The sequence below is a fragment of the Ascaphus truei genome, chromosome 1 (genome assembly GCF_040206685.1).
Source record: "Ascaphus truei isolate aAscTru1 chromosome 1, aAscTru1.hap1, whole genome shotgun sequence".
In the NCBI taxonomy this organism is placed as follows: domain Eukaryota; kingdom Metazoa; phylum Chordata; class Amphibia; order Anura; family Ascaphidae; genus Ascaphus; species Ascaphus truei.
In genome coordinates, this window is record NC_134483.1 from 507,173,883 (window position 1) to 507,187,099 (window position 13,217).

The 13,217-nt window shown below is 45.4% G+C and overlaps 1 protein-coding gene across 1 annotated transcript; it reads right to left on the reverse strand.

Annotated features, from left to right (window-relative positions):
* Positions 1–1,574: 1,574 nt before the first annotated feature.
* Positions 1,575–7,711, reverse strand: LOC142463084 (uncharacterized). Its single transcript, XM_075565380.1, has 2 exons — positions 5,423–7,711; positions 1,575–1,597 (listed from the first exon to the last, which is right to left on the reverse strand). The coding sequence occupies exons 1-2, from the start codon at positions 7,689–7,691 to the stop codon at positions 1,575–1,577; spliced, it is 2,292 nt and encodes a 763-aa protein (XP_075421495.1). The 5' UTR covers positions 7,692–7,711.
* Between the last annotated feature and the right edge of the window lie 5,506 nt (positions 7,712–13,217).

Here is a 13,217-nt window from a genome sequence, read left to right on the forward strand (position 1 = left end):
GCCTCCTGCAATTTTCTCGTTTTAGGAGACAAAATAGACTCCATGAGCTGTACCTTCCCCCACGTCAGGAATCTGCACAACTATCATGCTATACTATTTGAAAGCATCCCATATCAGTTGCGTTCCATGTGGTCCCGGGAGAAGTGTGTTTTACTTGCCCTAGAAAAGGACCTGATCTGTAGAGATCTAACAGATACCATGGATACTGATTCCCAGCTGTGCGAAGCAGATTTTCTTCCTGAGACTGTTGTGGGTACAATAACTTTCCCTTGAAGGAACCATAACACATGCTTACATGTGAGTTTCTAGCCAGTTCAACAGTCTGTCTATTATAGTCACAAAGGTCTTAATAATCATGGGGGAAAAAGACTATGGAGTATGTCTCCACTGATAATGAAGACTTCTGACCCTAAGTCAACTTCCGTTTTGCACTCACGGACATTGAGTACAGTTGTGAAAATTTCTGAACCGCCAGGTTCAGTCTCATAGATGTTATAAATGTGGTAAAGAATTTTGGACCTTATTGTCTAAAGCACCAGCTCACGTGTTTTAATGCTAGAGCATGACCATTCTCTTTAGAGTCTCTTTGTTATGTTTAGCTATTGACCTGTAGTCAGAAAGGGTGCAGACATTATTCTGCAATAGTGACATTCTGTATTTTTAATTTACACAAGTTTTTGCTTTCCTCAGCAGAATCTCTTCCAGTTGGATGTTTGCAGTGAAATATTGTAGTTAATGTTACGTTTTCATTGGTGTGATGATTATATAGGTGGCAATCATCTTTCTGACCATTATTTTTAGTGTTCATAAATGTCACAGGCATAATTACTCCCATTAACGTGTGTTAAGGGGGAAAAAAGCATGATATATAACACGTGTTAAGCAGATAACACACACGTCACCATTTGTTTCAATAGTGCCTTTCTAACGTGTGCATTAAAAAATGCAGTAGCGGTAAGGGAATGAATCACGTTAACGTGAGTATTAATGTCAGCTACATCTTACATTTGTCACTGCATTTCAAACGTATTTGCTGTGCAGTGATGCGGACTAAAATGCTAGTGCCTTTTCCTGCCAGCATTCAAATTGGGCGCAGGGAAAAGACGGTGCTGCAAGGCTACAGACCAGACAATCTCGCAGCATGTCATTTAGGAAATCATCAAAACTGCAATGCTCAGAGATGGGTCATAGCTCAGCTATACAGTATATGTGGAAATGCTCTCATTTTTCATTTGATTTTGTTTGTGAAACTGAGTAGAATAGCCTTGTATGGGTTGTCTCAAAGCAATATGAATGTCTTATTTATTTATAAAATGTTTTACAAATATACATAGTAGGTGAGGTTGAAAAATTTTTTTTCCTTCCCGACTTCAAAAAATTGCAATCAGATTACTCCCTGGATCAACATCCTTCCTATATTTACTTATTAGGTATTTCCTTTCTAAAAGTTGTCTAGCCTTTTTTTTAATTTTTTTTAAAACAAATCTATTGTATCTGTCATCACAGTCTCCATGGGTAAGGAATTCCACATTTTAACTGCCATTACTGTAAAGAACCCTTTTCTTTGTTGCTGACTAACAGAAACCAAGAAGTAGAACTGTAGACGAGACAAACATGTAATAAAAGTCAGCACACTAGCCTCTGAAGAGACACCAATATTATCATACATAAGAGGAACAATGGCTGGGAGACACTAAGCTCCAATAAGGGATATCAGGGCTCGATCCTGAGGTAACTGCCATTGATTTGAATGCCAGTTTATGCAAGATTGAGCTGTCTTAGTGTAGTGAATTACCCAGGGAGATCAATGTTCTTTACATAAGGCTGCGCTTATAGTGACGGCAACGAGACGTCGCTTCAAAACAAATGCATTGAATTTGTAGCATGCACTTATAGTGGGCGCGACGGAGCGACGTGAATCTCTGTAGTCAGTAGAATTTGATTTTTACAGTGACGATCTCACCATGTGACAGGCTGTAAACCAATCAGCTTCTGATGCAGGGAGAGGGGGGAGGATGTGTATTTTGTGTGTGTGTGTGATTGTGTGCGTGTGATTGTGTGCATGTGATTGTGTGTGTGTGTGTGAGTGATTGTGTGCGTGTGTAGGGGGGGTTTGTGTTTGTGTGTTTCATTGTGTGTGGGATTGTCGGATTGTGTGTGATAGTGTGATTGTGTGTTTGGGATCAGGGCCGCCAACAGAAATCATGGGGCCCAGGACAAATGAAAGAAGCAGCCCCCCCCCCCAACCCATAGCACGCCTACTGTACTACGTAAATATTTTTTTGCGCATAACTTTTACTTAACACCCCAATACATATAGAAATACACCCCAACCCCCCCAATACATATAAAAATACACCCCCACCCCCAATACATCTACAAATATACCCCAACCCCCCAATACATCTACAAATATACTCCAACCCCCCTAATACAACTACAGATATACCCCAACCCACCCAATACATCTAAAAAAATACCCCAACCCCCCCCCAATACATAAATACACCCCCAATACATATCATCCTCAAGGTAAGCCTGATTTTTATATCAGATGGGGCGGTGATTGCAGGGGGGGTAGTGTGGCAGTACGAGGGGGGCAGTGGGTGGCAGTGGGGGGGGGAGAAGTGGCTGGCGGTGGGGGGGCAGTGTTTGGCGGTGGCCCTGTGTCTGGTGGGACTGCTGGGGGCAGTGGGTGGCAGTGTCGAGGTCCCGGCAGCTGGCAGGACTATGGGGGCCAGCGGCTGGCAGGACTGTGGGGGGCTGGTGAATGGTGGGGACCCGGTGGCTGGCAGGACTGCACAGGCCGGTGGTGGCAGGGGCCCGGTGGCAGGTCACAACAGTTGTTACCGGCACTGCCCCTCTGAAGGCACCTGTCTGTCCCACATTGTCTACTCACGCACGCGCCGGGCCTCCCTCGCACGCCAGAAGCTTAGCCCAGCTGACTTCAGCTGCCCCTGTCAGCCACTGAACTCCCCCCCCACAGCACCACCAGCTGCCCCTGGCTCCCCCACTGTCAGCCACTGACCCCCCCCCCTCCACAGCACCACCAGCTGCCCCTGGCTCCCCCACTGTCAGCCACCAACCCGCCCCTCCACAGCACTACCAGCTGCCGGGCCCAAACCACCGCTTGCCAGCCACCAGCCCCACCCAGCCAGCCAGCCCCCCTGCAGAACCAGCGTTCGGGCTCCCGCCAGTCACCTCCCCCACACAGCACCACCAGCTGCCAGGCCACCGCCCCCCGCAGCACCGCCCCCGCAGTCACAGCCCCCCGCAGCACCGCCCCCCCTGCAGCCATCGCCACACTGCCCCCCCCTGCAGCCACCAGCACACTTCCCCCCCCCCCTGCAGCCACCAGCCTGACCTGAGATCATCCCCAAGGTAAGTCTGATTTTTATATGTAACTAGCTGAGAAACCCGGCGTTGCCCGGGATGTGAAGTGTGAATAAGTATGTGTAAATGTTGTATGTGAAAGTTGTAATGTGATGCCAATGTTATGTAATATTAGTTAGAATTGTGTTTGTAAATCAACAGTAGTAGAAAGCACATGTATATGAGGGCAAATGTTTGAAGTGTATGTTAGTTGTTACGGTAGTTATTTTTGAAAATGTTATTGTTGGAAATGCTTCTTGAAAGATGTGAATGTCCATTGTTGAGAGGAGTGTATTTGATGTAATGTTAAAGTGTGTGTTGTAAAAGAATGTAGTAATAAAAGATGACAGTAGTGTATTGAGTGTCTTTCATTTTTTTGTAATTTCTTATGGCAATATGTAGAGTTCATGGAAATTGAGGAAAGTCAATGTTCATTGTAATGCTTGTTTGTAAACGACATTTTTGGTAGTTCCAGTTGGAGCAAAGATGTACAATTGTTGGGGGGATCCAACTCTAGAGCACGCAACATATAACTGGCCGTGGGAGAAACATGGTGATTCTAAGTTGATACCAGTGCACTTTATGGACTGTCCTTGTGCTTTGTTAATGGTGATAGCAAAAGCTAGTTTGATGGGGAACTGTAGCCGTTTGAAAGTAAAAGGCATGTCTGTAGGAATGAGTGGAATGCGGGGGATGAAGACATCTTGGCCTTTGGCGTTGCCAGTTAAGATAGTAGCTTCAATTAGGTTGGGCATCAATGTTTTTATGCACAGTCTGGTTCCATTACAAAGGTTAGGTGTGTGTAGGTTGCGAAGTAGCATGATGGGTGCTCCAACTTTGAGGCGAAGATGATGTGGTGGCATCCCTGATGGTTCGAGGGAGTGTAGGAATTCAGGTAGATAGTTAACGGCTTCATCGCAATCCACAACTGTATCGATTGAGTTGTATTGAGTAATTGTGTTTGGAATAATGTCTTGAATTTGATGATTGATGTCATTGACAGAAGTATTTTTGGCAGCAAGGATGGCTCTTTCACAGAGCCACTGGTGGTTTGTGTAATTGTGTAAGAGATTTGGATAGACGTGATGTATGAGATCTTCAAGTGATGTCATCATGTGACAAAAATGTGTGGGAAAAGCAATTTCACCTGATGTTAAGTCAGTAGGTAAAGTACCTTCACCTATTTGAAGAAGTGTGCGTGCAAAAAGTTGTTCATTTGAGTGGCCGAGAAGTTGGACTCGCATATTGGTTGTTAATGGAAAATGTTTGACATGTCGCCATAAAATAGAGGATTTAAGGCATGCATGAAGTTCGTCTGCTGGTGTGGATCGTGGTATGACTGGAAGTGTTTGTCTGAAATCACCAGCTAAAAGAATTACAGCGCCACCCATTATTTGTTTATTGTTACGCAAGTCTTGCAAGGTTCTATTAAGGGCTTCAAGTGCTTTTTTATGCGCCATGGTACACTCATCCCAAACAATAAGTTTGCAAATTTGAAGAACACGGGCTTGGCCAGATGTCTTGGTAATATTACATGTTGGGTTTTCTTCATGAGCAATGTTTAGTGGTAATTTAAGAGCTGAGTGCACAGTTCTTCCTCCATCCATAAGAGTGGCTGCAATGCCAGATGATGCAAGTGCAAGTGCAACATGATTGTGCATTCTTATTTCTGCAAGGAGTAAATTTATGAGAAATGTTTTGCCTGTTCCACCTGGAGCATCAAGAAACAGGATTGCACCTTGTTCGTTGTTTATGTGCTGCATGATGTTGTCATAGGTGTTAAGTTGTTGTGGAATTAACATTGGTTTTCTTGTGGCAACATATTCTTGTAGTATGGAAATATTGTATTGTTTCTCTCGCATAAGGTCTGTATTGAGTACATCGTGATGATGACGTTGGGGAGCTTCTAGACCTAATTGAAGTAGTGTTTTGTTATTGATAGAGAGACATGTATCTTCTAACAATATGAGTACCTCGTTGAAAATGTCAGGTGAAAAGGTAACATTGAGTGATGGGTTGTGTCTCTGTGCTTTGTGAAGTATATCTTCACTCATGCTTTCTCGATATGTGTTCCATAGAGTGTTGGGGTTTGATGGGTTGCACGTGGTAAGGATAATGGCAAAAAGATTTCGAATTTTGGTTGGCAATGACTGTAATGTAGCTTCGGCTAATGTAGTATTCCAGTGTTGATCATCCTCTAGTAATCCAAGTTTTTGGCAAGCTTCTCGATAAGTCTCACACACTTGACCGTTGACAGTTTTTATAGCGTCAAAAGATGTTGGGCCTGGAACGGTATGAAGTAGAATTCTGAGAAAGAAGCATTCAGCGTTGTTTGGGTGAACTGTGTAGACACGCCCTAAGGCTTCACTTGCAAGGGCATCAGTTCCGGGAACAGGTGTGCCCTGCTTTCTTTTCTTGAACTGTTTTGTGGATGCATTCCAAGTGTAATATCGTGGAGTTTGTGGATAAAGCAATGTGCGTGCAAAAGAGTCGTGTTGACATAATTGAAAGAAGGCAGTTAAAGTAGTGTTTGGTGGTTGAGCAGCAAGTGCCTCTGCGTTGGCAGGTGTGAAATATACTCTCTGTCCATTTTCTAAATGAATAGTCAGGTGAACAACGGTTGGGTGTCGTTCGTGAATGGGAAAAGCGAAAATCCTCCAAACGGCTTCATTACTACTTATATATCTTCCTAGCTGGTAGAGTGTAACTTCGTCATGGATGTGTTCATTTGTGATTCCAAAAATGGCCATGTCGCTTCCTTTGTTGACATACTTGCAAATGTATTTAATTGATTTAACAGAATTACAGTATTCCACATTAATGTGTGCGTTATAAATTTTTGTTAGAAGTGGACAATATGGAACAACCCATTTGTTGTCGACTTGGATGTGTTTGTTGTTGCGAATAGTAATTGTTGCTGTGTATCCGCCGTCTGTGGGAGCGCGTCTTCGATATTGAGGATATCCATCATCTCCACTTTGTGTGTCTGCAATGAATGTTTTAGGGAATTGTTTGGTGCATTTACCGTCTTTCATACATGGTGCATGAATATTGATGTTTCCACATGGTCCATGAATCATATTTTTAGTGACTATTGCAAATAGTATAGGGTCTTCTTGAGGATTAGGCAACTCAGCAGAGATAACGTTATCGATGTCAATGGAATGTAGTTTTTCTTTGAGCCATATAAGAATATGAGCATGTGGAAGACCTCTTTTCTGCCATTCTATTGAGTACATCCAGCATCGTGTTTGTCCAAATATATAAGTCTTAGTGATGATGTGAATTAATGTGATGAGTTTTTGGCGAAATACTCTTGCGATTAAGTCGTGTCGATCACTGTGAGCCTGTCCATCCTGAAGTTCTTGTTTTATTTCTGGCCAAGCTGGATTACATGTAAATGTAATAAAAAAGTCTGGTCGTCCATATGCGCGAACATATGCCATAGCATCCTGAGCATATTCGTGCATGTGTCGAGGACTTCCCGTGAATGTTGCTGGCAGAATGAACATTTTTCCAATGTTGTCAACGTTACCATCGTTGCCAACAGCATCCCTGAGATGTATGTATTGATCAACGCGTAGTTTTTTTTGATGTAAGCGTATGTATAGAAGACGCTCACTTTCAATTTTAGCATACATGTCAACAATAAACTGATGAAATAGTTGTCGACAATGTAAAATGTGGTTTTGCGATGCATCTCGTATCATTAATCTGTAAGCGTAGAAGTCCATAGCGGATACAGTTTTGTTAGTGTTTGCCTTTGAAGTTGGGTGTACTTGCATGATGTTGAAGTGATAGCCATCGTCACCGTTCCAAAGTATGAGAGGGTATTGAAGAGCATCATATGAGCGATGTGTTTCAGAAATGCGTGTGAGTGAATGAGCGCGCCGCTGAAGAATTATGTCCCGTGTATTAAATTGTTCCCCCGCTATAACAATAGCGACTTCGTTGATTTGAGGTGCATTAAAGCGACGTTCATGTTGACCCACTGGTGTTTTGTCGGCTCGGATAATGACTTGATAGTCATCAGTTGGCATGCGTTCAAGTGATGTTTTGAATGTGTTAATGAGATGGTTGTGTTGATGTAACATCCTTTGTAAGGAGATGACAATGTCACGTCTTGTATTGGGTATCCAATGGCATCGTTGATCAGCTTCTTGTTGTTCATCGCCCATGAAGTAAATTTGCAAGAATTGTGGATCTTGGTCTGGTAATGGGAGAAGAGAGCCGGCCCTGTGGTAAACTTGACCTTGTACTTTAAAAGTACTTTTAAATCCAATTTGTTCAACTATGGATGTAGCACCAAAGGATGTCATTTGGAAACAGGAGTTGTATTTGCGTAGATTCTGAAGTTGTCCCTGACATGTATGAAAGAAGTGGATTTGGGGGTGAGTGTAGAGGTGGTAGCTGAACTTTGCCATTGCTGCAGCACATTCCAGCTGATTCATGTTGGAATTTTTTTGCTTGACAGTAGCGACATATAGTGTCCATGTGTCCAATGTTGACCTTTGGATGTTGCTGGTATAGTATGTGTGGATTATATATGAAAGCGGCACGTAGCAAAGTGTAATTAGTTGAATGCGTACATGTAGTATGTGTGTCTTGTAGTGCTTGTTGTACTGTGTGTGTTGGTGTGTCTTGGTGTTGTTTTGATGTGCGCCGTATTGTTCTGTCTTTGGCAAGGCGTGTTTCATGTTGTTGTGGAGTCTCGGTGGCTCTTCTTGTTGTAGCTCGTAGTCGCATTTTCTGCAGACGTATTTCATGTTGTTCTGTAGTCTCTGCGTCTCGTGATGTTGTAGCACGTTGTTGGTCTTTTGCAAGGCGTGCCTCATGCTGTTCTGTAGTCTCTGAGGGTCTGGATGTTGTAGTACGTTGTTGGTGTTCTGTAGTGTGAGCGTCTGTTGATGTAGTGGGTGTGTCTCTGTGTTTTTGTTGTTGTTGTTCTCGTTGTGTTGCTCTTCTGATTCTGGCTCTGTCTCTTTGTTGTGCAAGGCGTGTTTGGCGCTGTAGTGTTTCATTAGCAGGTGATGTTGTGTGTGTGTGTGTGTTGTTGAGTAGTTGTGTTAGGATGCTGTGTGTGTATTTGTGCGTTTGATATACCTGCTGTGTGTAAAAACAAAGAAAGAGACAGCGCAAAAAACCTCATTGTGCAATATATAAACAAAATTGTATTTGTAAACTGGTGAGTATCACACGTACATCAATATAGTTAGATTTAAGCAGAACATGTTATGGACATGTTACCAATCTGTGCTCAGGGTACAGGACTTCTAGGTCAGCTGGCTTCTCACAGGTCTCACAGGTCTTCTGTGAGAAGCCAGCTGACCTAGAAGTCCTGTACCCTGAGCACAAATTGGTAACATGTCCATAACATGTTCTGCTTAAATCTAACTATATTGATGTACGTGTGATACTCACCAGTTTACAAATACAATTTTGTTTATATATTGCACAATGAGGTTTTTTGCGCTGTCTCTTTCTTTGTTTTTGCACTAGTTTGGTTGTGGAGCGGTACCACGAGCGCAGCAGCATAAACCTCTCATATTGTAAACAGGTTATCTTATTTGTATTATTAATATCACTAAGAGCACAATAACACATTTTTTAGAGCGCAATTCACTTTTTTCTTCTATCACCTGCTGTGTGTGTATTAAATGGAATTAGTGTGTGATGTTGTTGTGTGTAATGTGTTGGTGTTGATGTTGTGGTTGTGAGGATTTGTTGTTGACCTATTGTGTATTCCGTTGTGAGTTGTTTGTTAGCATTGTGTGCGTGGATTTCAATGTGTGTGAAATGGGTGTGTGCATTGTGTGGTGCAGTACATTTAATTTGTGTGTGTGTGTGTGTGCGTGTCACGTTCATTGTCAGGGTGTGTATGTTTTGTTTTGCGAAGGTGTTTTTTGGGTGGCATGTTTTGTGTTGTGAAGATGTGTGTTTTGTGTTGTTGTTGTGATGTGCGTTATTGTAGGTGTTGTAGAGGTGTTGTGTGTGTAAGTTGTGATGTGTTGTTAAAAGTTGTTGATGTGTGTGTTGAGGTAGATGTTGTGTGTGATGTTAGTGAAGTGTTTCAGTGCGATTGTGTTTAAAATACTTCCTGATGTTGTTGTGTCAAGGCGCAGTTCGATCCAATGATTGTATTGTGTGTTTTGGCACAGCGTTGAAGCGTCGAGGTGTTGAAGGCATCCGGTTGTGGTCTGTGAAAAGTTTGTAAATTGATAAAGTGTGACAGTATTGAGGGGTATTTATTTGTGTTTGGTGTGCGTTTGTGTAGGTGTTGAAATGTTGTGTGTGTTTTTGTTTTGTGTTAATGTTGGCTGTGTGTGTGGCAGAATAGTGTGTGTATGTAATTATTGTGTGTGATTGTTGATTGTGTGGGGTGTGTGTGTGGATGAGTGAGTGTGTGATGTGATAGTGAGTGTGTGGTGTGTGAGTGTGTGTGTCAGTGTTGGTTAGTTGAGTGTTTGTGTGCAATAAATTAGACAGATGTGTAAATAGTAATGTTTTGTGTAAAATATGTTATTGAAAGGAAGAGGTGATTTATTGTGCTAGGTGTGTTGGTAGCGGAGGTGTTGTGTTGTTGTATATGTTTGTGTGTGGTGGGATGTTGATGTGCAATGGGAGTGGGTGGTGAGACGTGTAAATGTGCATTGTATTCAGTGTAGTGTGTATGGTGAAGGGTAGGTAATTGGAACAGTGGGTTGGGTGTGTGTGTTTGTTTAGTGGTGGTTGTGTTGTGTGTGGTAGTTAAGGTTATGTTGAAGTGTTGTTTTGTGTGTTGTATCAGCAGAGGAGGTTGGTGTGTGTGTGTGAGTACGTGTGTTGCGTGGTTGAGGGCGTGTAGCGTTGCTGAGTGCGTGTGTGTGTGCATGTGTTTGTGTATTTGTGTGTGTGTTGTGTGTGATGGTGTGTGGTGTGTGTGAGAGCATGTGTGTATGTGGCGTGTGTGATGGCATGTGTGTGTGTATGACGCATGTTGTGTGTGTGACGTGTGTGAGTGCGTGTTGTTGGCCATAGACATGTTGTAAATTGCATGTTTTTGAGTGTTGTGTGTGTATTATGAGGGTGAAGGTGAGTTGTGATTTGTTGTTATGTGTGGCATAGAATGACAGGATGTTTGCGTGTGTGTGTGTGTGTGTGTGTATGAGGGGGTTTTGTGTGGGTGAGTGTTGTGTGTGAGTGGTGGTGTGAGAAGTGTTTTAGAATAAATTATACAGACAGTGAAATTGTTAGGAAAACATATTTTATTGTAAGGAACAGCTGAGTTTCAGTGGTAGGTGTTGTCATACAGTGTGTGAGGTAGCGGTAGTGACATTGGTGGCATGCTGTTTGACTGTAGTCCGCGGCGTCGCGGTCCGGTTGCGGAGGGAGATGTGTGAGGTGCAGGAGATGTCAGGCGTGCTGGGCGTTCCGCGGGAGGTAGAGTGTGTGAGGTAGCGGGATAGCGGGAGTGACATTGGTGGCATGGTGTGTGGTGTGTGTGAGAGCATGTGTGTGTGTTGCTGGTGTGTGATGGCGTGTGTATGTGTATGAGGCATGTTGTGTGTGTGACGTGTGTGAGTGCGTGTTGTTGGTCATACACATGTTAAAAATGGCATGTTTTTGAGTGTAGTGTGTGGCATAGAATGACAGGATGTTTGCGTGTGTGTGTGTGTGTGTATGAGGGGGTTTTGTGTGGGTGAGTGTTGTGTACATTATACAGACAGTAAAATAGTTAGGAAAACATATTTTATTTCAACGAACATCTGATTTCCAGTGGTAGGTGTTGTCATACACTGTGTGAGGTAGCGGGATAGGGGGAGGAACATTGGTGGCATGGTGTGTGAGTGTAGGCCGCGGCCTCGCGGTCCGGTTGCGGTAGGGAGCTGTGTGAGGTGCAGGAGATGTGGCGTGCTGTGCGGTCCGCGGGAGCTACACTGTGTGAGGTAGCGGGATAGGGGGAGGGACATCGTTGCCATGGTGTGTGAGTGTAGGCCGCGGCCTCGCGGTCCGGTTGCGGTAGGGAGCTGTGTGAGGTGCAGGAGATGTGGCGTGCTGTGCGGTCCGCGGGAGCTACACTGTGTGAGGTAGCAGGATAGGGGGAGGGACATCGTTGCCATGGTGTGTGAGTGTAGGCCGCGGCCTCGCGGTCCGGTTGCGGTAGGGAGCTGTGTGAGGTGCAGGAGATGTGGCGTGCTGTGCGGTCCGCGGGAGCTACACTGTGTGAGGTAGTGGGATAGGGGGAGGGACATCGTTGCCATGGTGTGTGAGTGTAGGCCGCGGCCTCGCAGTCCAGTTGCGGAGGGAGATGTGTGAGGTGCAGGAGATGTCAGGCGTGCTGGGCGTTCCGCGGGAGGTAGAGTGTGTGAGGTAGCGGGATAGCGGGAGTGACATCGGTGGCATGGTGTGTGGTGTGTGGTGTGTGTGAGAGCATGTGTGTGTGTTGCTGGTGTGTGATGGCGTGTGTGTGTGTATGAGGCATGTTGTGTGTGTGACGTGTGTGAGTGCGTGTTGTTGGTCATACACATGTTAAAAATGGCATGTTTTTGAGTGTAGTGTGTGGCATAGAATGACAGGATGTTTGCGTGTGTGTGTGTGTGTGTATGAGGGGGTTTTGTGTGGGTGAGTGTTGTGTACATTATACAGACAGTAAAATAGTTAGGAAAACATATTTTATTTCAACGAACATCTGATTTCCAGTGGTAGGTGTTGTCATACACTGTGTGAGGTAGCGGGATAGGGGGAGGAACATTGGTGGCATGGTGTGTGAGTGTAGGCCGCGGCCTCGCGGTCCGGTTGCGGTAGGGAGCTGTGTGAGGTGCAGGAGATGAGGCGTGCTGTGCGGTCCGCGGGAGCTACACGGTGTGAGGTAGCGGGATAGGGGGAGGGACATCGTTGCCATGGTGTGTGAGTGTAGGCCGCGGCCTCGCGGTCCGGTTGCGGTAGGGAGCTGTGTGAGGTGCAGGAGATGTGGCGTGCTGTGCGGTCCGCGGGAGCTACACTGTGTGAGGTAGCGGGATAGGGGGAGGGACATCGTTGCCATGGTGTGTGAGTGTAGGCCGCGGCCTCGCGGTCCGGTTGCGGTAGGCCTCGGACATAGTGCACTGAGCAGCGCTGAGCAGTGCTCTCGCTTGCTGACGCTCGCGCTACCAGGAGCTTTTTGCTGTCCTGACAGAGGAGACAGCAAGCGCGCTTGGGAGGCGGGTATCACTGTGTGTGTGTGTGTCACTTGGTAGCTGTCAGTGTGTGTGTGTGTCAATTTGAAGTGGTCTGTGTGTGTGTCTGTGTGTTTGTGTGTCACTGGGGAACCTGTGTGTGTGTGTGTATGTGTGTGTGTGTGTATATTATATAATATATATTTTAATATTTTAAAAATTAAAAAAAAAAGACCTGTTGTGAGAATAAATTATTTATTAACATTGTGCAACTTTGATAAATATATTCACACATGCACACGCGCGCACAGACGCACAGACGCACATGCACACACGCACATTCATTTGTGGGTGTTTGGTGCTATGCTGTACGTACATACAATCCTTCCGGTCCCCACCTGACCCTGCCCGGTGTCTCCGGTTCCCCTCCTCACCCCCCCCCCTCTCACCCCCCCCGTCTCCGGTTCCCCTCCTCAAACCTCCCCCCCTCCCTCCACCCCCCTCCCTCTCCCCCACACCCCTCCCTCCGCCCCCCCTCTCACTCCCTTCTGCCCCCTCTCTCTCCCTTCTGCCCCCCCTCTCTCTCCCTTCTGCCCCCCCTCTCTCTCCCTTCTGCCCCCTCTCTCTCCCTTCTGCCCCCCCTCTCTCTCCCTTCTGCCCCCCCTCTCTCCCTTCTGCCCCCCCCTCTCTCCCTTCTGCCCCCCCCTCTCT

Bases quoted from the DNA above. Each gene is read 5' to 3' on its own strand.
- LOC142463084 (XM_075565380.1), bottom strand. From the start codon at position 7,691: ATGACATCCTTTGGTGCTACATCCATAGTTGAACAAATTGGATTTAAA. The intron at 1,598-5,422 runs GTGAAGATATAC...TCTCGTCTACAG, and splicing joins CACATATCGAGAAAGCATGA to TTCTACTTCTTGGTTTCTGT.